At 40.9% G+C, this 27899-nt stretch overlaps 1 protein-coding gene across 1 annotated transcript in view; it reads left to right on the top strand.

Moving 5' to 3' along the window:
* map2k2a (mitogen-activated protein kinase kinase 2a) overlaps positions 1–27899 on the top strand; it is an 86719-nt gene that overhangs the window by 37972 nt on the left and 20848 nt on the right. Inside the window, exons 4-9 of the mRNA XM_078198192.1 lie at positions 6046–6123; positions 9485–9536; positions 12449–12573; positions 13546–13759; positions 20222–20286; positions 23519–23580. Coding sequence (XP_078054318.1) covers positions 6046–6123; positions 9485–9536; positions 12449–12573; positions 13546–13759; positions 20222–20286; positions 23519–23580 — 596 coding nt within the window. The remainder of the gene's footprint in view (positions 1–6045; positions 6124–9484; positions 9537–12448; positions 12574–13545; positions 13760–20221; positions 20287–23518; positions 23581–27899) is intronic.

The raw sequence follows: 27899 nt of genomic DNA, 5'->3' as shown, positions 1-27899 counted from the left end.
AGATACTTGTTCACAGGAAGAGGGATGGGAAAGCTGTAAAATCAAGTTTATTCTCAATGTAGCAAACACTGAAAATGCTGGAAAATCTCAGCAGGTCTGACAGCATCTGTGGCAAGAGAATAGAGCCAACGTTTCAAGTCCGGATGACCCTTCATCATAGCTGCTGACAAAGGGTCATCCAGACTCGAAGCGTTGACTCTAAGCTCTCTCCACAGATGCTGTCAGACCTGCTGAGATTTTCCAACATTTTCTGTTTTTCTTCCAGATTCCAACATCTGCTGTATTTTGCTTTTATTTTCAATGTAATTTTTCTGTGCTCCCTAGTTTCATTCCTTTGCTGCTTCTTGCTGAAGGGAAAGGACAAATATGGAAGGAAAAACATTCAATCCTAACTCTGCCAACATTCCTATATTGGTCAGGCTGCAGGCTAGAGATTCGTGAGGATGTGAAGCACTGACTTTGCAAGTGGTTTAACAGTGAAGGAGTGGTAGACAAAATTGATTGCCACTGTTTTACATCCATTTCTCCTACTTAATGCCACTTTTTTGTGCATACGGGGTTGCTTACTTTTTAATGAGATTCAATGTATTAACACAGTCTGCATTAGAGAAGCTTTGCTTGCATGAATCCTCAATTATTGAAGGTCGGTTGTGCTGTCGGATTAATTGTGGTGACCTCTGGGGCACGCTTCCATTTATTTTTACTGACCCGTGCTTCTCCGTTAAAACACACACGTCAGTATTTTAAGTTATATTTGCTTCAAGTGTCTTTGAGGTAACATTTTTCTGCCTAGATTTCAAGTGTGGAACTTGATTCATTTGGTTTTTTTCCTTAAATTTTCTGCAACACATCGCTGATCGCAAAAACAGACACAAATTAAACATGGTGCAAAATGAATATTGAAGCAGTTTATGAAACAAATGTAGCATCATATGTGGACATTCTTGTCAACTTATTATCCGAGCAAGGTCTCAGCACATAAAGCACAAAGTAACCAATTCCCTACAAGGATATCAGAATGAGGTAACAGATTTGCCATCAGAGATAATGTCGCCACATGTATGCACGCAGTTTCATTGAGCTGACAGCATTTCAGTTTGTCAGCATTTATCGCAAGGTAATCAAACTCAACATGAAGGGAGTGGTTAAAATACAGAACTCACTACATCAAGAAGTAGTAGTAAATAGCATAGACTTGTTTAAGAGGAAGCTAAATAAGTATATGGAGGAGAAAGGAATAGAAGGTTATGATGGGGGGAGATATTAAATGGGTTTTTTGCATCCGTATTTACTAAGAAAACGGGCATGGAGTCTACGGAAATAGGGCAAACAGGTAGGGAGGTCATGGAACCTTTACAGATTAAAGGGGAGGAGGTGCTTGCTGTCTTGAGGCAAATCAGAGTGGATAAATCCCCAGGACCGGACAGGGTATTCCCACAGACTTTGAGGGAAGCTAGTGTTGAAATTGCAGGGGCCCTGGCAGACACATTTAAAATGTCAGTATTCACGGGGGAGGTGCTGGATGATTGGAGGGTGGCTCATGTTGTTCCGTTGTTTAAAAAAGGTTCCAAAAGAAATCCGGGAAATTATAGGCCAGTAAGTTTGGTGTCAGTGGTGGGCAAGTTATTGGAAGGTGTGATAAGGGATAGGATCTACAAACATTTGGATAGACAGGGACTTATTCGGGAGAGTCAACATGGCTTTGTGCAGGTAGGTCATGTTTGACCAATCTATTAGAGTTTTTCGAGGAGGTTAACAGGAAAGTGGATGAAGGGAAGGCAGTGGATGTTGTCTACCTGGATTTCAGCAAGGCCTTTAACAAGGTCCCTCATGGGAGGTTAGTTAGGAAGGTTCAGTCGCTGGGTATACATGGGGAGGTAGTAAATTGGATTAGACACTGGCTCAATGGAAGAAGCCAGAGAGTGGTTGTGGAGGATTGCTTCTCCGAGTGGAGGCCTGTGACTAGTGGTGTGCCGCAGGGATCGGTGTTGGGTCCATTGTTTGTCATCTATATCAATGATCTGGATGATAATGTGGTAAATTGGATCAGCAAATTTGCTGATGATACAAAGATTGGAGGTGTAGTGGACAGTGAGGAAGGTTTTCAAAGCTTGCAGAGGGATTTGAACCAACTAGAAAAAGGGGCTGAAAAATGTCAAATGGAATTTAATGCAGACAAGTGTGAGATATTGCACTTTGGAAGGACAAACCAAAGTAGAATGTACAGGGTAAATGGTAGGACTCTGAAAAGTGCAGTTGAACAGCGGGATCTGGGAATACAGGTACAGAATTCCCTAAAAGTGATGTCACAGGTGGATAGGGTCGTAAAGAGTGCCTTTGGTACATTGGCCTTTATAAATCGGAGTATCGGGTATAAAAGTTGGAGTGTTATGGTACGGTTATATAAGGCATTGGTGAGGCCGAATTTAGAGTATTGTGTACAGTTTTGGTCACCTAGTTACAGGAAGGATGTAAATACGGTTGAAAGAGTGCAGAGAAGGTTCACAAGGATGTTGCCGGGACTTGAGAAGCTGAGTTACAGAGAGAGATTGAATAGGTTGGGACTTTATTCCCTGGAGCGTAGAAGAATGAGGGGAGATTTGATAGAGGTGTACAAGATTTTGATGGGTATAGATAGAGTGAATGCAAGCAGGCTTTTTCCACTGAGGCTAGGGGAGAAAAAAACCAGAGGGCATGGGTTAAGGGTGAAAGGAGAAAAGTTTAAAGGGAATATTAGGGGGGGCTTCTTCACGCAGAGAGTGGTGGGAGTTTGGAATGAGCTGCCTGATAAAGTGGTAAATGCGGGGTCACTTTTAACATTTAAGAAAAACTTGGACGGGTTCATGGATGAGAGCGGTGTGGGGGGATATGGTCCAAGTGCAGGTCAGTGGGACTAGGCACAAAAATGGTTCGGCGCAGACAAGAAGGGCCTAAAGGCCTGTTTCTGAGCTGTAATTTTCTATGGTTCTATAGGCTTAGGTGAAGAGGGGTGGGAGAAGGCTTATGTGATGCATAAACACTGGCACAGACGAGGTGAACTAAATGACCTGTTTCTGGTTCCAAATTCTATGTAACCGATATGCATTTTAAGCATCCCAGTGACTCGAATGGTTAATGCACGGCACAGATTCAGACAAGGACAGCAATAAAGCTGTTGTATGTGGCCAGTGTGCCTAGTCTGGGAAAGAATAAACAAAAGCTAGGATTCTTGCTGTTCACTGCTGTCCAGTGTTTCTTGCCAGAAAGCACATTGCTGTGGGTGCCAAGTGAGGATGGCATGTGGTCTTGTGGTGATCCTGCCCTCCCTCCCTCCACCCCACAGCCCCCAACCTTTATTAACTTGTCGTATAGTCTGTTGGTACTAATTCAGTGCCCAGTGGGACACTGGAATGTCCCCAGAATTCAAGGAAACATAAGCCAGACTCTCCAGGAGATTGCAGGGAAGAGTGGGAGCAATGGGAGGTGACCAAAGAGATTTCCTAACTTTTTGAAGTTCTGTTAGCACCTCTGGTGTTAAGTTTTGAATGTTACGATTTGATAATGTTGAATATATATAGAGGGAGCGTGGGAGAGCTGTTTTCTGACCAAGGGTTTAATTGGAAAGAGAAATTTTGCACTTTAAGAGTTTTAGAGTCAGATCTGTGTCAGATAATTGAGTGTTTACAGTAATCTTGCTTATTTTCTCCACCCCTTGAATTCTTTTGGACTTGATCTTTAGGAAAACTGTTCTTGATCCCATGTAATGTTCTTTTTGAAAACACAGTAACTCTTCTGTCTCTGGAATTGTTACATTCTTGATAAGTTAGATTGATATTGTTCTTATCACATGAAAATGAGTTGTTACTTTGCTGCTGCACTTCAGTGCACAACACTTGCAGCCTTTTCAGCTTTATATTGTTCTCTGTTAAAGCACACAAAATCACAAGTCTCTCGGGGCCTATTCTGACTCATTGGGGGTGAGGGGGTGGGGTTCCAGATTATTGACATGTTTACAAGGAGTACGACCACTCCTGTTCAAAGCCAGTTGAGTAATGGCAAGATAAAAGTACTGATGCTGTGTGGGAATTGCAGGAAAGTGTGGAATGTTTGAGCCTGGATATCTGGTCTTGCAATGTGCTACTTTCCTGTCCATATCACATTGCAACAGTGACTGTCCTTTAAAGGTCTCAGTGGCTGTAAAGCAGTTTAGGATGTCCCACAGTTGTGAGATGCACGTCTTTCTTTATATTGTGATTTGGAAATCCAGAGTGTCAAGAGCTCAGTTGTTCTAAGGCAATTTAAATTGGGAATGGATGTTTTGGAGTACCTATACTGATGCAGGTTTTTCTGAACCTGCCTCATGGTGTATGTATTTGTAAACCACCAGAGGGTGCACTTTGTATATCAAAAAGTAGCTATTTTAATGGGTGTTGGAAGTTTTAAACCGATATAAAGTTACAAAATTTGCCTCCATTCTTCAAGATTATTAAAGTCTAAAATGAGAAGACCTTGAGGCTGATACCAAAATTTATTCTTGAATTCTAGATAACCTCAGCACACTGATGTTGGTGGGGGGGGGGGGGGTTGCAAAGTACAAAGTACCATCAATCTTGAACCTTCAGACTAGGAGTAGATGAATAACAACCAGGTTTTGAAAAAGATCTTTTTCTTGATCACCTTTCTGTGACCCATGTGTGTGTCAATCTGCAGAGGTGGGACAGGATTTGATAAAACAGCTACAATAGTTGTTAGCTATCACTCGTGTGACCAAGATAATTGACAGGAGGTACAGGCGTATTTCTATTTTGTGATGTTGGGCACTACTCTTGAGAAAGGAGGATAATACAAATAGAATTTTCTGCCTTTAACTGTGCAAAGTATTTTCTCATTTTAATTTGACATTTGTAATTAATTTTTCCCATTATCTAGTGGAAATATTGTACATTTTTTATTAATGTCACAAGTAGGCTTACATTAACACTGCAATGAAGTTACTGTGAAAATCTCCTAATTGCCACACTCCGATGCCTGTTCAGGTATACGGAGGAAAAATTTAACATGGCCAATGCACCTAACCATGAATTTCGGACTGTGGGAGCAAACCGGAGCACCTGGAGGAAACCCACGCAGACATGGGGAGAACGTGCAGTCTCTTCACAGACAGTGACCCAATCTGGGTCCCTGGCACTGAGGCAGCAGTGCTAGCCACTGTGCCACCATGCCACCCCTGAAGGAGCAGAAATCGTAATTGTTTTTCTGCTATGTATGTTTAATCTGACACAGCAAAATTTTGCATTATGTTATTTGGTGGCAATTTAAATAAATTATTTGATTTATTTTGTTTCGAAGCCATGTTGTGCCTCATTTAGAGTGAAGTACTGAGGGTCTATTACTCAATGAAGTTTAGAAGGATGAGGGGAGATCTCATTAAAACTTGCAGAATACTGAAAGGCCTGGGTAGAGTGGCTGTAGGATCCGAGGGCGCAGCCTCCAAAGTAAAGGGATGACCCTTTAGAACTGAGTTGAGGAGGAATTTCTTCAGCCAGAGGGGTGGTGAATCTATGGAATTCATTGCCACAGAAGGCTGTGGACGCCAGGTCACTGAGTATATTTAAGACAGATAGTTCTTGATTGTTAAGGGGATCAAGGTTTATAGGGAAAAGTGGAGAATGGGGTTGAGAAACTTATCAGCTATGAATGAATGGCGAAGCAGACTCAATGGGCCGAATGGCCTAATTCGGCTCCCATATCTTGTAGTCTTATGGCTAGAATGTTGCAATCGTTTGATTCCAAGCTAGCTGTTGTACAGATTCCTCTCCCCTCATTGGTGAACATTTGAAAAAGTGTCATTACATTGATGGCCAGGGAAAAATTGAAAACCTCAGTCCCATTCATCAGTTTTCAAATCGGTCCTGCTGTCATACAGTATTATTTGTAGCCTAACATGAAGTCCCCATTCACACAGTTATTTGTATGTGGTATTTGCCAGTTCTGGGACCAAGGAATGTTCATCCAAACCATCTCAATCTTGTGTAACTCTCTTTCCCTCTTCTCTGTTCCTTTTAGGATGGTGGTTCTTTAGATCAGGTGCTGAAAGAAGCCAGGAGAATTCCAGAGGAAATCCTGGGAAAAGTCAGCATAGCGGTAAGTGTATCAAATGTGGAGGTAAAAGTTGGATATGAATAGACATGTTTTCAAATAAATCAAGAAATGTTCCATAATATCTCATTCAAATATATAATGTGAAATTTTGCCTTTTTAAAGTTTTTTTTTAAATTGGAAGCTGCGATAACTAAAGAAAATAATAGATTTGAATTCTGATCATACTAGGTCACTCTATATTTCCCGGATAATATCGTTATTTTGTGTTGTGTCTCACCCTTCCATACCATGGACCATTTTCTGCAAGCAATTTCTTTCCAGTTCTGTTCTGTACCACCTTTTAAATCTATCATGACAAGATGGGTGAGAAAGTTACGGTTTGTTTTATAATTTAGCCTCCCATACCAAGGTGAAGATCTGTCTACACTTGAAGATGATGAGATTGGGATTTTCTTCTGGGAGAGATTACAGGCTTAAGTGAGATGAATTTCTCCCAATAATGGTCCATTAGCTGAAATGGATGATTGCTACAATATTAGGCCAGTTTGTTCTGAGCTTAATGTTCTCAGTTGGGGTACAGCACGGTTTCTTTCACCTCGCACCCCCTAAAGTGAGAAAGGGAGAGCAGAGTTATTCCGAACTCCTGCTTCATCTTACTACCCAATGATTACTCAGGGCAACATATGTTATTGCCATGTGGTGGCAGGATTTACTCTACTTTTATGCCCCTACAAGCAAATAGCTTGCCAACACTCAAACAGAAGGAATGATCACTTAGGAATGTGGAGACCAGAAAGTTAGGCTGTACTGTGGTAATGTTCAATTTTCTTCTGGTTCACTTGAAGACTGTCAAAATTCCCACATACTATTTCATATTGTCCTCCCTCACAGCTTAATCTGTCTGGATGCTGATATTCTTGGTCCATTTTCTCTTTTTCAAACCATTTGGAAAATATTGCAAGTAAGAATTCAGCCTGGTTTTAGGTATTTAAATCCACATGTAGCAGGTACCTTCGCATTCCTTTAACTTAAGATTTTATTGGTGGACAGTTTATGCTAGAGGAAGGCAAGTATCACTTCATACTAGCAAAGCCTGACTACATTTGAGCAATAGATATGCCAAGAATGTAGCTGAAAATGAAAACTAAGGGGGGAGGAGGGGAACAAGAATGTGAACAATAACTCACTCTATTTTTGGCAAGTTCCAACTTCTGCAAGTTATTGCTTTCTTTGTCTTCCTTGTCAGACATCTCTGCAATTGACAAGATAAATGCATCGCATCGTCTGCTCATAATTCCTATCACTTGTAACTGGCAGCCTGGAAGCACCAGGGACCATCTGGAATAGCTCCAATCTCAGCTATTCATTTTTTAAAACTAAGCAAACAGCATTTGAGCCAGTGTCCGCCTCCTTACTATTATCACTCTGCGCCACCATGCTAACTGCATTTAAAATATTGTTAATCCAAACGTGTAGTATAAATTTGAAATCAACAATGCAACCTATATTTTTGGCATCATGTGTACCTTCACAGATGTAACAGACTTCTTTTAGTTCAGTATATTTTAAAGATTCATTATTGAATTTAGTCTGCCACCTTACGCAGATCTTAGTATTCGACTACAACACCTGAAATCAGATCATAAGAATCTTTGAAAAGGGGATAAGTGGTAAATTATAAATAACCGTGTTCAGAGGTGGTAATCCTGTGCATTGTCCCCTGTTTCTCACTGTATCTCAAATTACCTATTTTCTCCTGTGACAGTGGTATCATAATCATAAAATCATTCAAATACTTTCTTCTTTTGGGATTTTTATCCTTTTATGTAACATCTGGAATAGATTTCCAGTGGGTGGGGTGAAGTGTATAAATAACGGAATAGACAGAAGTGACCTGACGAACCTGAACAGGTCTATATTCCTGTATCCTTGTATCTCTGAACTGTTCCTTCAAGGAGGTGTTCCCAAAGATTGGCAGCAATCACCAGATGGTTCAGGGGAACATAGTTTGTAGTGTGGTGTTCTCCTTTTGGGGAGGTAGAACAAACTCTAGAATATTAATTTCCTAAGAACTGCATCTTCAAAGAATTATCTATGGTAAAAAGTAACAGTGAATGATGAATATGATTGACTTGATTGGCTCAACAAATATTAAGTTTCATTTAAAGTTGTAACATGAACAATTTGTACAATACCTAATTTCCAGAAAATAAATTACACCATTTTTGAAACAAACTATCTAAATTTAATTTATCAATATACTCCCCGGCTTAATTTATTCGCACACCCTGCCAATTTGAAAGTTGTGTGTTGTTTAGGTACTCTGTTGTCATACTTGCTTTCCTACTATGATTGCTGCCCAGAGAGAAGTGTCTTTATTTTATTCTTTCATGGCCTGTGGGCATTACTGGCAAGGTCAGCATGCGCTGCCCTTCCCTAATTGCCCTTGAATGGAGTGGTTTGCTTGGCCCACTCAGAGGGCAATTACGAGCCAACCACATTGCTGTAGGTCTGGAGTCACGTGTAGACTAGACCAGGTAAGGACAGTAGATTTCCTTCTCTAAAGGGATATTAGCAAAACAGATGGGTTTCTAGGACAATTGATAGTTTCATGGTCATCAGTATTGAGATGAACTTTCAATTCTGCATTTTTAAAAAATTCTTAATTGACTCTAAATTCACCAGCTTCCACAGTGGGATTACGTCTCGAGAGCATTTTCCTGGGCTTTTGGATTACTGCTCCAGTGATATTGCCACAGCACCTCATCTTCTCATCTGTTACCTCAGCTTTTATTCTTTGCATTGTTTTTAATATCCCAGTCTTTAACCTTCCCCTGAACAAATAAGTCTTTTAAGTTTGCCTTTTTGCAAATACATCTTTATGAGGAATAATAGATGTTTTCCACATTCTGTCCATTCAGCTCTTAACCTAGATGCTGAACCTCATTAATATGTTCAGATGCAAAAATTTGGCTGACGATTTTCCAGTGATCATAACTCAAATATTAGTACATACAAGTTTTGATGTAACTATGCTAACTGATTGTGGACTTCAGTTCTGAAACCTTTCATAGAATCGTGGAATAAAGCAGCACAACAGGAGGCCATTTGGTCCCTCATGTCTGGGCTGGCTCTTTCCCCATCATTCTTTTGCTAATCTTGTGATTGGCTGATCCACCATTGTTTCTTTGTGCTCTGTTCTAATTTCTTGCTGATGTTTTGCAGTTTTGTTTCCTCTGTTTTTAATTCCCATGCTTTTATTGTACATGGTTTCCTCCTGTGTATTTTTACCACTTGATTCTAAGAACAAATTGATGAATGCTGAGATGGCTGATCTCCCCCAGTAGATGATATGAACAGAAAATAATATTTGAAGTGCTATTTAATGCCATTTATTCTGCAGGTCCTACGAGGCTTGGCATATTTGCGAGAGAAGCATCAAATCATGCACAGAGGTGAGAAATTATTAAATTGAAAACAGATTGGCTACATTCTCATGTTTGTTCAAAGTTACCTTTTTGAGAACAAAACACTATATAAGCCTTATCGTAAACCTCTAGAATCATGCATATTACAACTTTGTTTCTTGTGATCTACGAAATAAAACACATAAACTGTTTTGCAGCAAAAGCTTTTAGTAACGATCAAATATGCCAACTGAGATTTTAAATGTTTGTATTCCATTAGAAATGCTAAACTGTCACTTGGTATTACAGAAGTTGAATATTGCAAAAAAGAGCCATGTTGCCAAAGCTTTTCATCTTGCACTCGTTAGGAAAAATGCAAGAATGCCAAATTTCAAACAATCGCCAAGATTTATACTACAGGAGAAATGGATGCTGATTGATTAGCAAGTCAGCTCTGTCCAAGGCATTGTCACGGAGAAAGCAATGAGGAAAGATAGGCTCCTGGTAATTCACAAAAACATAAACTTAGTCTGAAATAAAAGTTTCATTGAGGATCACCCACATCTTGAATGTTAATATTTATTTGGTGGTAAGAAAGGGGAAATAAACCCCTTGGAACTCAGAATAAACTGAAAGGACATTTAAAGCGAAACATTGCCAAACTAAGACATTTGTTTAGAACTGTGTGATAGATCTTTCATACTTGTAATTATTCACTGATCTCTCACCAATAAGATGTATTCTCTTTAATGTAAGCTAAATTAGTCAGTCATTCAAATACAGAACCTGAATGTGTGAGAAGTATATTGACCGTACTACTGGTATTTGTACAGTCGGTTTCTTGGTAATTGCAATATAATGTCTGATTTTTGTAATGGTATTTATTTTGTATGCGCTCTGCAAACAGGGCCTCATTGTAAATATACTCGAGCCCAAGCATCTATCAGCGATACGTGTATGTGTGCATAAGTTTAAACTGTCGCCTTCATGCTTGGCTTACCGTAGAGATGGGGGCCTCCCAAGTTTCAGAAACCAGGAGTTATTGCAAATATCCTGTTGAAACTACACGATGGGTGTCCTACTGGTCTTTTCTTTTCATTCCACAACTCATCAGTTTCATTGCATTTGCTCCACCACACTAAATGATTGCTGGGAATGATTCTCATTTTAAAAAATTAATTGTCGCTTTAAGTGGTTTAAGCTCTGGACACACTTTGCAATCAGTTATGCTAAATGTCTCCCCCCTTGTATCCAGTATAAACCACCTCAGAATTCCTTCCCATTTTAAGGAGAGGTACAAAAGTGAAGCCTTTGCAGCTATTAATTCTCAGAGATGAAAGGATAGGAACAGGGAGAAGGTAGGGTTCAAATCAGTCAAAGTTGTTGTTATGAGCTGAAGAGGTTTGGAGAAGTTGTCTGTGATGATAACCAGAATTGAAAGATTTGCTGGTTACTATGTAGACCTATGAAGGGTATCAAGGCTGGTAACAATGGAGCCTTACCCGAGCACAAGTCACTGTCTTTAGAGATTCTCAAAAGTTTACCTCATGTGTTACAGAGCCTCAGACAAACATCATGCAAAGCCCCACCAAACCATGTCAAGGTGGTACCCTCTTTTCCAAGGTGGAAGTGATCTTGTTTAGTAATCTTTGCTGGATTAATTTTTGAATTAACTTCAATCTGTCAGGAGGCAGAGAGAAACATTGCTTCTCCCAACTTCAACTCGGAGCTGAATGCTACATTAAATGTTGTATTTTTAACAATTTCCCGTCATAGTCAGTTTAAGTTAAAATTTAAAGTTTATTTATTGGTGTCACAAGTAGGCTTACATTAACACTGCATTGAAGTTACTGTGAAAATCCCCTAGTTGCCACACTCCGGCTTCTGTTCCGGTTCACTGAGGGAGAATTTAGCATGGCCAGTGTACCTAACCAGGATGCCTATCAGATTGTGGGAGGAAACTGGAGCACCTGGAGGAAACCCACGCAGACACGGGGAGAACATGCAGACTCCACGCAGACAGTGACCCGAGCTGGGAATCGAACCCAGGTCACTGGCACTGAGGCAGCAGTGCTAACCACTGTGCCACCATGTTGCCCACAAGGTTTCATATATCATGTATATATTGTAAAGGCAGCTAATAAGGATAATTTAAATCATAGAATGTCTACAGTGCAGAAGGAGGCCATTCGGTCCATCGGGTCTGCACCAACACTCAAAGAGCAATTTACCCAGGCCCACCCCCTGCCCTATCCCCATAGCTGCATATACTTACCCCGCTGTTCTCCACACACCCCCCCCCCTCCCCAATCCCCCATCCCCCAACTTGCACATCTTGGGATACTAAGGGGCAACTTAGCATGGCCAATCCACCTAGCCTGCACATCTTTGGACTGTGGGAGGAAACTGGAGCACCCAGGGGAAACCCATGCAGACACTGGGAGAACGTGCAAACTCCACACAGTCACCAATCGAATGGTCAAATGTGGTTTCTAGAACAAAATTTCAATTTCTAAGAGTGGGAGTAAATTTTCAATTTTTGTTCAGTTTAGATTTTTATCTCTTTTGCCTCTCCCAGAAGATTCAATGGCTGTAGGTGGGTAAGAGGTTGTCTATTCATGATGACTCCCACATTATAACAATGTGGGGAAGGCTCAATGGACCAAATGGTCTTCTGCCTACTCTTTTGTCCGTTACATCAGATTCTCAAATGGTATAATACTCCCAAATCAATTGCAAGGAAGTCTCCATGACCGGTATCCCAATATGTGGGAAGGTCAGTGTTGAAAGTTTCAATCTTTTTTTTACTTGCATTGTGCTCTCTAAATGGGAAGTCCCAAGAGTATTCTTTTAAAGAATTTACAAAAACATTGTGTCTGAAAGTAAGCAGTGACAAATACAAAAGGGGCCAAAATGGTGACAATTCTTGTTTGTTCAATTCTATTGCCTCATTTTCTCAGATGTGAAACCATCAAACATCTTGGTGAATTCTCGTGGTGAAATAAAACTCTGTGATTTTGGAGTAAGTGGTCAGCTGATTGACTCAATGGCAAACTCCTTTGTGGGAACTCGCTCTTACATGTCTGTAAGTCTTTGTTCTTTTACAAGCTTCACGCAGCTTCGTTATTTAAAATTTAGCAATTTATGAGCAAGGTGACCTAATATATAGTTCAAACTCTGCAGTATGGCACAAAATGTGTACTGTGACCTTGTGCATGATGTATTGTTACCGTCGTTTTAAGTGCTGTAGTCACTTAAAAATATTAATCTAGCCAGATCAGTAAGGTAAGAGGATGGCAGTCTCTTAAACAATTAGATTTTACAGGTCTTCTTAAAGAAGAAAAACATGATTTTAACATATTTTAACAATTATTTTAATTATGTAACTCTTATTTTACTGACTTTTTAGTAGTTTGTAGAGTTGGTTTTGTGATCATGCACTCCCAACAGGATGGCCTACTCAACAGGGATATGGGTCAAGTATAGTAGCACTGCTTCTCATCCTGTTCCCTGCTGAGATGCAGAATTACCCTTTGCACTGTTAACAAATTTTAAGTAATTACAATCATTCCTCCCCCATCTATCAGTGTTGAATTTTTATAAAGTAAAGTCTGAGTAGCAATGTTCTTTTTCTCTATGGAAGTTTATTTGTAAATGCAATTTGGTACAAAATTAGGGTCTCATTGTTGAAATAAATCAACTCAAAGCATGTACCAAGTTGTTTGGTTGGTGGCTGTGACTCTGTACAGCACAGAAATGAGAAAATCGGCTCATTTAATGATGGAGTACTGGCAAAATAGTTGAATTGTCAGCCTTCCAGTCTGCTGAGTGAGTGGGGGGTGGGGGGGGAGAGGAAGTAAATGACTCTGTGGATGTGTGATTTATGGTAACACCTTGCCCTATGTAAATGGTTCTGTTCTGTTACTTATACATAAAGCATTTCACAAATTTTTCTCGTGCTTTCTTGGTTCTAAGGTTCAATGTGAACACTTGGTATAATACTTGGTTTGTCTGTTTAAGATGCAAATTGCTGCATTGTACTTATTTCTCCTGGCAGCCGGAGAGACTGCAAGGCACCCATTACTCTGTGCAATCTGATATCTGGAGTATGGGGCTTTCCTTGGTCGAACTGGCAATCGGCAGGTATCCTATCCCCCCTCCTGATGGAAGGGAGCTGGAGGCCATTTTTCAGTGTCCATTGGTGGATGGAGCAGGAGGAGAATCTCACAGCACGTCACCCAGGGCAAGAGCTCCAGGGCGTCCCATCAGTGGTAAGAGCCAGGTGGAATTGTCACCTGCGTTATATTTTTCACATATTAATCCATGCTGTGTGATTGATCTAACTCATCTGTCATCAGTGTGTTGCCTCAATAACTTCTGCCAGCTTTTTGAAGTATTTCGTGTCATCTGATGCAAAGTTAAAGGGACAGTTTAGAAACAGCCCACATATTTGTGAATACCCCCAGTGAAAATTAGTTACATTCTCTTACTAGGTAAATGATTTGTCATACTCAGCTGTTTCATAGAATCCATACAGTGCAGAAGGAGGACATTTGACCAATTGAACTTGCACCAGCAATAATCCCTCCCAGGGTATACCCCTGTAACCCCACATATTTACTCGCTAATCCTCCTGACACTTGGGACAGTTTAGCACGATCAATCCACCTAACCTGCACATCTTTCTGAAAAGAAGTAACAATTATGTAGGACCGAGCCCACTGTTTGTCAATTTAAAATCAAAATCATTTGTCATCTTCAATGTTGTTCCTGAATTTCAGAAAAACTGGATGATTTTGCATGGGAGTTCAAGTTGTGGAGTGAGAAGCAGAGTGAGGTTCTCGCTTTGTAAACTCTACTGCCAAAAGTTAAAGCGTACATGTTTGACCAAGTTTCCTCCAACTCTGATATACCTCTGGTTACTAAGACAAAGGGAGGGGTGTTATTTGTGTACAAACTGTTCCCTAATTGTTTTTAATTTTTCTTTCAAAATCTAAAAGCGTAAAGCTACATTTCTATCTGAATGGCTTTCTGGAGTTTTGTTGATTTAGTTGTTCGCCCATGTCCTGGTTTCATTCTGTGACTTGTGCTGAAGAGCACCTCCATGCACTCCATTACATTTTATAGGAGCCCATATTTCTCATACTTCTCCCAAAGGATTGTGAATCTTTGGAATTCGCTACCCCAAACTGCAATGGATGCTGGGACAGTGAGTAAATTTAAGGAGGAGTTAGACAGATTTTTGATTGGCAATGGGTTGAAGGGTTATGGGGAGGAGGCAGGAAATAGGGATGAGGAGCATATCAGCCATGATCAAATTGTGGAGCAGACTCAATGGGCTGAATGGCCTAATTCTGCTCCTCTATCTTATGAATTTTTATTTGGTTTGGATTGGAGGAACCGCATTCCCCGTGTGTTTCTGCTACCATGAACATGATGGAAGCCATTGGTTGTTGTCTAGAATTTCCCATCCCTGATCTCAACTCTGCTTCCTCGGATGGAGAAAAATCTGCAAGTCCATCAGCTTCAGAAACCTGGTTATTAGATAGAGATTCTGGCCTGCACACTTAGGAGTAGGGTTCTGTATTAAAGGAAACTGGAAAATGTTATTCTAAAAACTTCTGTCACACTTCAGGAGAGTTTTTGTGGAAATATCCAGTAGTCGCACAAATATATATATTTGTAGCATTGCTCACTCTTTAGTAACCTCTTTCCAAATTAAATAACAAGACTTGTGTACTGTTTTGGAGCCAGTGTGCAATAAGGAAAATTAGACTTTAACTCTGCACACTACTCCTACTGCATTATTTCAGATTGCTTCAACTATTGGCAGTGTGCACCAGAACAATAATTCACACCAGTGTTGGGTAAAGTAAAGTTTCCAGCAAAATTGAACTGACCAGTTAGGATCTTTGTATCAATGTATCAAACTTTAAAATCTTTATTTTCTTTTACTGATGCATACTGTCGAGGCATTCAGTTCTCTTAACAAATCTAGATGTACTTGTAACCCATCTAATTTGTACTGGAATTGAAATCAGAACAATGAGTCCAATGAAAGAGCTCTGCCATCATTGCACCATCTTTTTATTATCATTCTTGCAGCAGATGTGGACATCGCTGGCTAGGCCAGCATATATTGCCCATCCCTAATTGCCCTTGAGAAGGTGGTGTTGAGCCACCACACTCCTTATGAGGTAGGTGCGCCCACTGTCCAGTTAGGGAATTCCAGGATTTTGACCCAGTGACAGTGAAGGAATGGCAATATGTTTCCAAGTCAGGGTGGCATATGGCTGGAAGGAGAACTTGCATGTAAGGTTTTGTCAGAAGAAGGTCATGCCTAGCAAATTTGATAGAATCTTTCGAAAATGTGTGGTTGAGGAAAGTGCCATTGATGTGTGTTATAAGGATTTTAGCAAAGCTTTTGACAAGTTCCCATATGAGAGACTGGTTGAAGCACATGGAATTCAAGGAAACTTTGTGAGATGGATCCAAAACTGGCTTAGTAATAGGACATAAAAGGTAGTGGTAGGAGGCTGTTTAAGTGACTGGAGGCTGGTGTTCAATGGTGTACCACAAGGTTCGGTATTGTGTGCCTTATTGTTTGTAATATGCATAAATAATATTAATTATAATGTGGAGGGAATGATAAACAAACAAGTTTGCAGATGATACCGAGATTGGTAGGTGGTTAATAGTGAAGAAGAAAATCATAGATTACAGGAAGATATAGATGGGTTGGGCAGAGCAGTGGCAGATGGTATTTAACCCTGATAAGTGCGAGATGATGCACTTTGGAAGAAGTAACAAGACAAGGGATTATTTAATGAATGGCAGAACATTAGGAAGCTCGGAGGAACAGATGAGTCTTGGGGTACTTATTCACATCCCTGAAGGCAGCAGAGCAGGTGAATAGGATAGTTAAGGCATACTTGCTTTTATCATTGGTGGCATAGGGTATAAGAGCAAGGAGGTATATGTTGCAGCTGTACAGAATGTTGGTTAGGCTGTAGCTGGAGTACTATGCATAGTTCTGGTCAACTCACTATAGGAAGGATGTGATTGCACTAGAGTGGGTACAGAGGAGGTTCACCAGGATGTTGCCAAGATGGAATATTTGAGCTGTAAGGATAGACTAGATAGGCTTGGATTGTTTTCTGTAGAGCCAAGAAGGCTGAGGGGGGACATGATTGAGGTGTATAAGATCATGAGGGATATGGACAGCGTGAATAGTAAGCAGCTGTTTCCCTCGGTTGAGGGGGCAGAGTTTTAGGGTAAAGGACAGGAGATTTAGAGATGATTTGAGAAAAAAATCACTGAGGGTGGTGGGAATCTGGAATGCACTGCCTGGGAAGGTGGTGGAGGCCAGAACCTTACAACCTTTAAAAAGTATTTGGATGAGAGCTTGAAACATCAGAACATTCAAGGATATTGGAGAAGTGCTGGAAAAAGGATTAGCCTGACTTTAGTGGTAGTAATTGTTGCTGCAGACTTGATGGGCCAAAGGGTCTTTTCTGCGCTGTATGACTAGGTGACGGTGTCCCCATGCATCTGCTGCCCTTGCCCTTCTTGATGTTAGAGATTGTGGGCGTGGAAGGTCTTGTTGAAGGAGCCTTGGAAAATTGCTGCAGTTTTACACACCTGTCCCTGTGTGCTGGTGGTGGAGGGAGTGAATGTTGAAGGTGGGAGATGGGGTACCAACAAGTGTGCTGATTTTGTTTTGTGCTTTTAAACTGCTGATTAAAGGCATACGAAAGAGAAAAACTTGCATTTATGTGGCATGTTTCATGATCTCAAAACATCCCCGTGTGCTTTACAAGCAATGTGACACTTTTGATGCATTTAGTTAGGAATGGGAAAAAGCAGATATAAAATGTCACTCTGCTTATCTCTCATGTTCCTTTTTGTATGGAATTCCTGATTGAAGAACCAGAATTTCTAAGAACAAAATAACTAGTTTTATCAATGTTCAGCAGCAGAAAACACCAAGATCCTTTAAAAACGTGAAGAGCATTATTGACAGAGCACATCCATTCAAATGTTATAGTTTTTTTCTGAGAGCTGGATTGCCATAGACCCCAAAACACAAATTTGACTGCAGTAGATAGATATCTGCATATAAGTCCACCTTTGAAGCCTCAAAAAAATTCCTCCCAAAATAGGGGTCACCTTAAACGCCGAGTATAAAAGTGAACCACCAGTGTGGGTAGTCGCCATCTTTGTCACTCGCAGAGTCTGGCTGTCTCCAACTCTTGCACATCTTTGAAACAGACCGTATCGCCTGATTGATCCCCTGTACTCAGTTATGAGATACAAGATGTAAATATTAGTTTGTGGGGTGAAAAATTGAGGATAATTTCTAATGCAGGTATAGCCTGTCATGGATGAAAAGGATGTGATGACTTGTACACTGAGTAAATGTAAAAACGTGACTTTTTGAGACCAGAAAGTTGGAGTTATCATCAGTCGGGTCAACTTATACACCATGATCTGTGGTAGTTTTGTGTGTCTTTTGATCAAGGGTTAGAATCTAAATGATTAGGCCACTCAAAGGCCAGTCAACCTTGGCTGACAAAGGAAGTTGAGAATTGTATAAGATTAAAAGAAAAGGTTTATGAAGTTGGCAGAAATATAAATAAACCTGAGAATTTTTTTGGAATACAGCAAAGGAAGAGCAAGAAGCTGATAAAGAAAGGGAGAACAGAATATGAATGCGATGTAGCAAAAAATATAAAAACGGACTGTAAAAGCTTTGATAGGTATGTAAAAAGGAAGTGTTTAGCTAAGACAAATGTGGGTTCATTGCAGGCAAAGTCAGCAGGATTCATAATGGAGAATAGAAAAATGGCAGAGAAGCTAAATGATTGCTTTGTGTCTGTTTTCACTAAGGAAAATGGGAAATCTCCCAGATGTAGAGATCCAAGAGACATGGGAGAATAGAGTTGAAGGAAATTAGTGTAAATAAGAAGGTTATATTGGAGAAATTAATGGGACTGAAAGTTGATAAGTTCGTGAGACCTGATATTATGGCCGGAATTTTACCAGCACGCCCGCCCCAATTCTGGAGGCAGGTGAGGCTCGGAGAACAACATTCTCTTTGGCCTCGGGCGGAATCGTATGAACCTGGGGTGGGGGGAGGGGGGATGATGGTAAAATTCCGCCCATGCATTCCAAGTGCTGAAAGAGGTTTCTATAGAGACAGTAGATGCATTGGTGATCGTCTTCCAAAATTCTATAGATTCTGGAATAGTTCCTGAAGATCGGAAGGTAACAAATGTCACTCCATTATTTCAGAAGGGAGGGGGAAAGAAAACACGGGACTGCAGACCCCGTTAGCCTTACATGAGTAATAGGGAAAATGCTGGAATCTATTATAAAAGATGTACACTTGAACAATCATGATCTGATTGGACATAGTGAGCATGGGTTTATTGGAAATCATGTTTGATGAACCTGTCTGAGTTTTTTGAAGATGTTAGGAACAAAATTGATAAAGGCGAGTTAATGGACTTTCAGAAGGCTTTTGATAACTGGTCAATTAGCAAAATAAAAGCATATGGGATAGGAGGCAACATACTGTTATGGATTGAGAATTGCAAATGGGCAGAAAACAGAAGGAATAAATGGTCATTCGCACGTTGGCAGGCTGTACCTCAGCCCCAGCTGTTCACAATATGTATGAATGATTTGAATGTGGGAACCAAATGTAATATTTCCAAGTTGGTGGATGATACAAAGCTAGGGGGGATTGTGTGTTGTGAGAAAGATGTAAAGCGGCTAGAGGAGAATTTGGACAGATTTAATGAGTGGACGAGAGCATGGCAGATTGAATATAATGTGGAAAAATGTGAGATCCATTTTGGTAGAAGGAACAGATGCGCAGAGTATTTCCTAAATGGGAAGAAATTAGAAAGTGTCGATGTACAAAGAGACCTGGGTGTCCTTGCCCATAAGTCACTGAAGGGTAACATGCAGATGCAGCAAGCTATTAGGAAAGCTAATGGAATGTTAGTCTTTATCACAAGAGGATTTGAGTACAAGAGTAGTGGGGTCTTCAACTGTATAGAAACTTGGTTAGACCGCACCAAGTTGTGCTGTTTCAGTCCCCTTTCCTCAAAGGATATTATTGCCATAGAGGGAGTGCAATGAAGGTTCACCTGACTTGTTCCAGAGATGATGGGACTGTCTTATGAAGAGAGTTTGGGCAAACTGGGCCTGTATTCTTTAGTTTGAAGATTGAGAGATGATCGCGTTGAAACATACAAAATACTTAAAGGAGTAGACATTAGGGTAGACGCAGGTAAAATGTTTCCCTTGGTTGGGGAGTCTAGAACCAGGAGAGACAATTTAAAAATATGGGGGGATGCCACTTAGGACTGAGATGAGGATAAATTTCTTTACTCAGAGGGTTGTGAATCTTTGGCATTCTCTGCCCCGGGGGGCGGTGGAAGCTCAGTAACTGAGTGTGTTTAAACCAGAGATTGGCAGATTTCTGATTAACAACGTAAAGGGTTATGGGACATTGACATTTTCTGGTCCTGATGAAAGGTCGTTTCCAACAATGCTTCCTGACCTGCTGAAAATTTCCAGCATTTTCTGCTTTTATTTCAGATTTCCTGCATCTGCAGTAATTTTGCCTTTGAACACAGGCTGAATTCATGGGTTCACAAGAGTGCATGTGTAGAACTGAGATGTCAGTACTTCAGCTGACCTGTTGCCTTTCTATTGTGCAGGGCATGGGATGGACAATCGGCCAGCCATGGCTATTTTTGAACTTCTGGATTACATTGTTAACGAGGTTTGTACTTTTGTGTGTATGTTTATAGTAGAAAAGGCTCACTTTATTAATTATTAACAAAGGATAAATGTTTGGTGGCAGAATTCAAAATGTATATGAAGGGTGGTTGTCTTTTTGTGCTTTTGAATCGTCTATTTCTGTTTTGAAAGTTACCAGTTGGAAATTCTTTATTCATTCTCAGCTTGCCCATAGTAGATAGAGTTGCATCTGGAAAACATTACATGTAATCTAGAAGTTCTCCACATTTTATAATGGTTCATCAACATAGCTTTCTTGTTTTTATTCTCTGTCCAGTAATTTATGAAGCCCAGGATCCCACCTGCCATATAACCACTTTTTCAACATGTCCTGCTACCATCGCAATTTGTGCATGTAATACTCCAAATCTCACTTCCTGCACCCACTTTAGAATTGTAAACTTTGTTTTATATTCTCCTTGTACTTCGTACCAAAACGTGGTGCTTCCCATTTCTTTGCTTTTACTTACCCACCGGATGTTTGGACTGCTCTTGGCAACCATGAAGCAGTGATTGAATGTGTAGCTGTAGGCCTTGACATTCCTTTGCTCAGAGGATGAAAACTTTCCACCTCAAAGAATGTGTCTAATGTAGCTAATGCTTTTGGACTGGCCTCAGAGAATCAGGCTATCGACCTGGAATACTTGTCATAGAAATGTCGAATCCCTACAGAGCAGAAGGAGGCCATTCGGTCCATCAAGTCTGCACCGACGACAATCCCACCCAGGCCCTATCCCAATAACTCCGCATATTTACCCCGCTAATTCCCCTGACATTAAGGGACAATTTAGCATGGCCAATCAGCCTAATCCACACACCTTTGGACTTTGTTAGGACAATCCACATAACTTCACTACTCTGATTTTAATCTAACAAATGAAGTTTCCATGAATTATTTTGAAAGTGAAACCAACCTGTCCCTCTATGGTTAATCAGTTGTTTATAAGGAGGCTTTGTGTCACGCATACACAATTGTACTGTTTTGCTCTGATGTCATTGCAACACTACAGTGAATGTAAACTTGTCAATGTAGCTATGGAATGTTTTTTCTTTCGAAATGTGTTGGCAAAACCTGTTTGAAGGTCATTTGAATCATTATATCTGCCACATTCCAAGAACATTTGAATTGAGAAGGTTTGATATTTTTGATTTAGTTTTGAATGACTTTGGAGGGGAGGAGGTCTGCCCCTGTTTTCAGCAGGTGTGAATGGCACAGGAGGTGAAGAATAAAGAGGGAGTCATTCGGATATCATATCCTAACCTCAGCTCAATATCTGAGGATTAGACAAATCCAGATCCAGTTTCTCTCCCATATCAAAATGTTAATGATGAATTACACGCAAAGGTTATGTTTTATTCAGGACCGCAAGTCAGAATCAACTCTGTAATTAAGGTCATCAAAGCCATACAGTAGGGCACAGCATCATTGGCTTTCTGCATCTGCACAGGCCAGCATGACCAGTGTGCAGAATTGCATGGCTGCCTTCTTTCCCACCGTCCTGCACTGATAGGAAACAGTGTTATATAAAAGCACTTGCATCATTCTCTCTCCATGAAGTATTAAACATCTTATTGTTACGAAGGGGACGTTGATCTCCTCTCCAAAACTAACACGCAACCACTCTAAGAGCAGTACCTCCCTTCATAATCTGCTAAATGTGTGAGGAGGGGGATTATCTGCACTTCAAGAACTATTAGTGGTCCAATCAAAATAGCTACTTGAAACTCTCTCTGTAAAGCAACAAGTAACACTTCATCTAACTAATAGTAAACAGATTAACTAAACTATTAACAAACCAAATAAAACACAATTTTAATGAAATGCTGTTTAGATAAATACAATTCCCACTTATTAACAAAAAAAATAGAATTTTTAGTCGCTCTCAAATTTCAATCAGGTTTGTCATCTTCTAAGACCTTCTGTCTTTGCTGATTTTCTTCTGTCTTTTGTTGGTACCTTTGTGATTGAGATGAGGCTTTCTTTTAAGACATAAATGTGGCTGTTACACTGGCAGACAATTGCTGTCTGTCTCATTCCCTCCCCCACTCTCTCTCTCTCTCTGAGCGAAACTAAACTGTTACTCAGCAGGTGCTGTCCAGAGCTGGGAGCTGTGGCTTTTATACCCCTCATGACATACCAAAAATCCCCACAATAAGATTGGTTTACAGGTTATCAAAACATCAAATTCAACTCTTGATAGGCTGCTGCTATTCAAATGCCTAGTTTAAACTGGTTAAAATTCAAAAACAGCCTGTCATCTTGGCAGCAATTACTGCCTAGCCTCGCGAAACAATGTTTCACTCTGTGTACTGCACACCTGTATCTCTTTTTTTAAAACACTTTTTTAAAAAAACAGACCATGTAATGCTTTCTGCTCTTAACAATTTTACAATTGTTTTATCATTTTACAAGCACTATCTTCATTACATTATGAAATAGGGAGCAGCAGCTATTTTGCACATGGCAAAGGTCAGCAATGAAAATGAATAACCAGTTAATCCCTTGGTGCTTGAGGGAGCAATGTTGGCCATGAAAAGCTAAGCTTTTCCAACATGTGTTAAGTTAAAGGTGCTTTGTCTGACCAATAATTACACACAACTCAAAGACTGACTTTATTTGAACAGCAGGAAGATGTTGCATAACTTCAGTCTGAACACAAGACAGTTGTCAAGCTTACCTTTCCTTTGGTGCCCAAGCTACTGGACCAGAATCGCAACAACTTTATGCCATCTAAGTAACTGCTCCTAGTTTTTGCTTTCCAAGATATAAAATGTAATCCAGTGAACGAATTCTTACAGCGAGGATTTATTTACTTAAATGTTTCTTTTATCTAACAATTTGTTTACAAATGGAAGTTGAATTGCAGTAAGTCTCTGAGCCGGATGCTAAGGTCACCGTTTACACCATCCATATGCTGGTTGCTGAAAAATAATTGAGCTAGGAGGAAACATGACCACATAAAAAAAATTGGTACCAGTCACTGGAGTTGTCCTGAAGGTTTTTTTAACATTTATTTATTCTTTCCTGCCATGTTGGTGTCGCAGACAAAGCCAGCATCTGTTGCCCACCCTCAGTTACTCTTAAACTGATTGGCTTGCTGGAAAGCCAGTGAACTGAGGAGCAAAAATGCAACATGTATGGCCATCTAGCAGAGCAGTGTGCTGAGCAAATTATTGTTTCCAGTATTTACTGACCATTTTACTTTTCCTTCCAGCCTCCTCCTAAACTCCCCATTGGTGTATTTACACAGGACTTTCAAGAGTTTGTAAATAAATGGTAAGTAAATGCACGGCATGCTGTGTGGGGGAAACTGGTACACAGGAGCCTCTCGTGGTCCTACAAGGGTATTTGATGTCCTGATTTGGTTGTCAGACCTTCACCATTCTGTCTCTCTGTCTTTCCCTTAACGCAGCTAGCCTCATCTCATTCTCGTAAACTTGATATCTGGCCACAGATATCTGCTACTCGTATTTTTTTTGCCCTTCTTATCTAAGTGTGGGAATCAGGAGGAAAATTCTCCAGTGGTTGATGTCATACCTAGCCCAAAGGAAGATGGTTGTGGATGTCGGAGCCCAATCATGGCTGCAGGAGTTTCTCAGGGAAGTGTCTGAGGATCACTATCTTTCAGTTGCTTCATCAATGACCTTCTCTCCATCATAAAATCAGAAGTGGGGATGTTTGCTAATGATGATACAGTTGTCAGTACCATTTAAAAACTCCTCGGATGCTGACATAGTCCATGTTCATATGCAACAAAACCTGGACAGCATTCAGACTTGAGCTGCGATGTGACAAATAACCGTCGGGCCACACAAGTGCCAGGCAATAACCATCTCCAACAGGAGAGAATCTAACAATCTCCCCATGACATTCAGTGGCATTACCATCGCTGAATCCCCCCACTATCAATATTCTGGGGGTGACCATTGACATAAAATGGAACTGGACCATTATGGTGGCTACAAGAGCAGTTCAGAGGCTAGGAATTGTGCAGTAGGTGACTTGCCTCCTGACACCCCAAAGCCCATCCACCTATCGACAAGTCAGGAGTGTGATGGAATACTCTCCCCTTGGTTGGATGAGTGCAGCTCCAATGACACTGAAAAGTCTTTCACAATCCAGATCAAAGCAGCCCGCTTGCTTGGCACCTCATCCACCTCCTTAAACATTCACTCCCTCCACCACCAACACACAGTGACAGAAATGTATACCATCTACAAGATGAACCGCAGCAACTCACTTTCAAAAACACCTTCCAAATCTGTGACCGCTGCCACCTAAGGGACATGGGAAGCATCGTGCTATTGTCACTGGGCTAGTATTCCAGAGACCCAGGGTACTACTGGGTACCAGAGTTTGAATCCCACCACAGCAGATGGTGAAATTTGAATTCAATGAAAATCTGGAATTAATGATAACCATGAAACCCACCTGGTTCATTAATGTCCTTTATGGAAGGGAATCTGCAGCATTAGCTGGTTAGGCCGACGTGTAACTCCAGACCAAAGATTGGCTCTTAAATGCAATTGAGAGCAATTAGGGATGGGCAATAAATGCTGGCCGAGCCAGCGACAGCCACGTCCCATGTATGAATTTTTTAAAAATGCTGCTTCAGCCTGTGGGAATCTTAGCTGTATTCTTGTACGTACTAGAAAGATATTTTATGATGATAGGGGCTGAGCATGGCATTCAACTCATGATAGATATAAGTAAATATCTGCTATATTACAAACACACTGAATTAGGAGCATGAGTAGGCCGCTCAGCTCCTCAAGACTGCTCCACCATTCAATAACTTCAACTCTGCATTCCTACCTACCCCCCGGTCAATCAGGAATCTATCTAGCTCTACCTTTAAAAAAAAATTAAAAGACTCTGCTTCCACTGCCTTTTGAGGAAGAGTTTCAGAGAATCATAACCCTCGGAGAAAAAGATTCTGCTCATCTGTCTTAAATGAGTGACCTTGAGTTCTAGATTCTCCCACAAGAAGAACCATCCTCCAAATCCACCTGTCGATACCTTTACAGGACCTTAAATGTTTCGAGCAAGTCGCCCCTTATTCTTCTAAACTCTAGTGGATACAAACCTAACCTTTCCCCAGATGACAACCTGCCCATTCCTGGAATTAGTCTAGTAAACCTTCTCTGAACTGCTTCTCGTGCATTTACATCTTTCCTGAAATAAGGAAACCCAAATTGTATACAATTCTCCAGATGTGGTCTTACCAGTGTCCTGTACAACAGAAGCATAGCCTGCCTACTTCAGTAATTGATCCCCCGCACAAGAAACAGTAACATTCTGTTAGCTTTACTCATTACTTGCTGGACCTGCAAGCATGGCTTCTAACATTTTCCTTATGACAGATGATAGGCTAACTGGCCTGTAGTTTCCCGCTTTCTGTTAGCAGTTATGTTTGCTGGTTTCAAATCTAATGGAAACTTCCCTGAACCTAGGGAATTGTGGGAAAATTAAAACTAATGCATCAAAAATCTCACTGGTTACATCTTTTGGATGAAGTCCATCTGGATCCTGGGATTTGTCAGTCTGCAGCCCGAACAATTTTTGCTCAATACCACTTTTCTGTTGTAATAATTTTCCTGAGTTCCTCCCTCCCTTGCATTTCCTGATTTAGAGCCATTTCTGGGATGTTACTTGTGTCCTCTATAGTGAAGACCAGAGTTAAATAACTTTCTAATTTATCCACCATCTCCCTACTTTTCATTATCAATTGCCCAGACATACTTTCTATAGGATCAAAGCTCATTTAGTTAACTTATTTAAGAAACTATAGAAGCTCTTCCTATCCATCTTTATATTACTAGCAAGCTTCCAATCGTACGCTAATTTTTCCTTCTTTATTAATCTTTGTTATTATTTGCTATCTCTGTATATTATTTCCAATCTTGTAAGCTGCCACCAGTCTTTGCACAATTATATGCTTTTTCTTTAAGTTTAATATTGTCTTTAACTTTTTCAGTTAACTACAGATGATGGGCCGGCCCCCTCTTGGAATTTTTCTTTCTCATTGGAATGTCTATTCTGTGCATTCTGAAATATTCCTTTAAATGTCTGCCACTGAACCCCTATCGATCTATCCCTTACCACATTAGCTAGCTCTGCTTTCATGCCCTTATTTAAATTTAAATAGACAGAAGAAATTAATGATATGATGGCAATTTGGTGATCCAGCACCTAATTTTGTATAGGATTTTTTTCCATCCTTACAATAAGCACCATAAAAGGCAAGTTCCCTCTGGTTGTTTGGTTTGCATTCATCCTGCTTCACATAAGTATAATTCTGGGAACAATTAATTTTTTGCAGTGTTTATGTAACTGTAAACTCAGCTGTGGATTATACTATATACCATTCTCTTGGGTTTCACTAGGGTGCAGTTGTATTGGATTCACCTTCATGTTTTAATAACCAAATACATACCTGTTGTTGAATTTTCCATTCTGAATTTTTCACATTATGAATTTTTGTCAATGTTTTGGGAACTTTTCCCACCGTAGAGTTAAATCTGGGCTTTACACTAGCCCAATTCTGGTACAATTCACTCGGGATTGAGTAAGGCTATGGCCTGATTGTTGTGGTTTGTGTTTGCTGGCAGGCAGTGTTATTGAATTGGACAGAATTCAGTTTCTGTGCAGCACTCTAATAATGTCAGCCGTTTGATCAAATTCAGTGTTTGTTCCACGTGCTCGGTGTTCGAACTTGATATGGTGTTCAAAATTATTACGGGATTTTGGTGAGGTGAATAGGCAACAACTCTGGTTAGTCGCGAGTAATTAGAGGAGATAAGTTAGGGGAAAAAATGTACAAGCAAGATAAAATGTAGAATTCCTACCAAGAAAAATGGTCAACTTTGACATTTTTAATAGAAAAGTAGATGAATATGTGAAAAGGAAATTGCTGTATCCTGTAGAAACCAGTCCTGCATGCTCCGCGGACAGTGGGTAAAAACTGAATGTGACAGTCCTCTTCTGAATTAAGAATCTCGTTGTTAGGCCATGGCTTATAATAAGCTCCTCCGTCTGATTTTCTGCTGAGGCTTGTTCTCCACAAATGCGAGCTCCTCCACACCCTCACCACCCCCCCCCATCTCTTTCCCCCCCCCCCCCTCCCCCCCCCTCCCCCCCCCTCCTCCCACCCCCCCCATCTCTTTCCCCACCCCCCCACTCTTTCCACCCCCCTCCCCCACCCCCCCACCTTTCCCCCCCCCCCTCCCCCATCTCACCCCCCATCTTCCCACCCCCCCATCCTCCACCCCACCCCCCCATCTCTTTCCCCACCCCCCCATCTCTTTCCCCCACCCCCCATCTCTTTCCCCCACCCCCCCATCTCTTTCCCCCACCCCCCATCTCTTTCCCCCACCCCCCCATCTCTTTCCCCCACCCCTCCCCCATCTCTTTCCCCCACCCCCCCATCTCTTTCCCCCACCCCCCCATCTCTTTCCCCCACCCCCCATCTCTTTCCCCCACCCCCCCATCTCTTTCCCCCACCCCCCCCATCTCTTTCCCCCACCCCCCCCCATCTCTTTCCCCCACCCCCCCATCTCTTTCCCCCACCCCCCCCATCTCTTTCCCCCCACCCC

Source organism: Mustelus asterias, chromosome 26 (assembly GCF_964213995.1).
Source record: "Mustelus asterias chromosome 26, sMusAst1.hap1.1, whole genome shotgun sequence".
In the NCBI taxonomy this organism is placed as follows: Eukaryota; Metazoa; Chordata; class Chondrichthyes; order Carcharhiniformes; family Triakidae; genus Mustelus; species Mustelus asterias.
The sequence above is the reverse complement of the archived record's forward strand: the minus strand, read 5'-3'. Positions and strand labels throughout refer to the sequence as shown.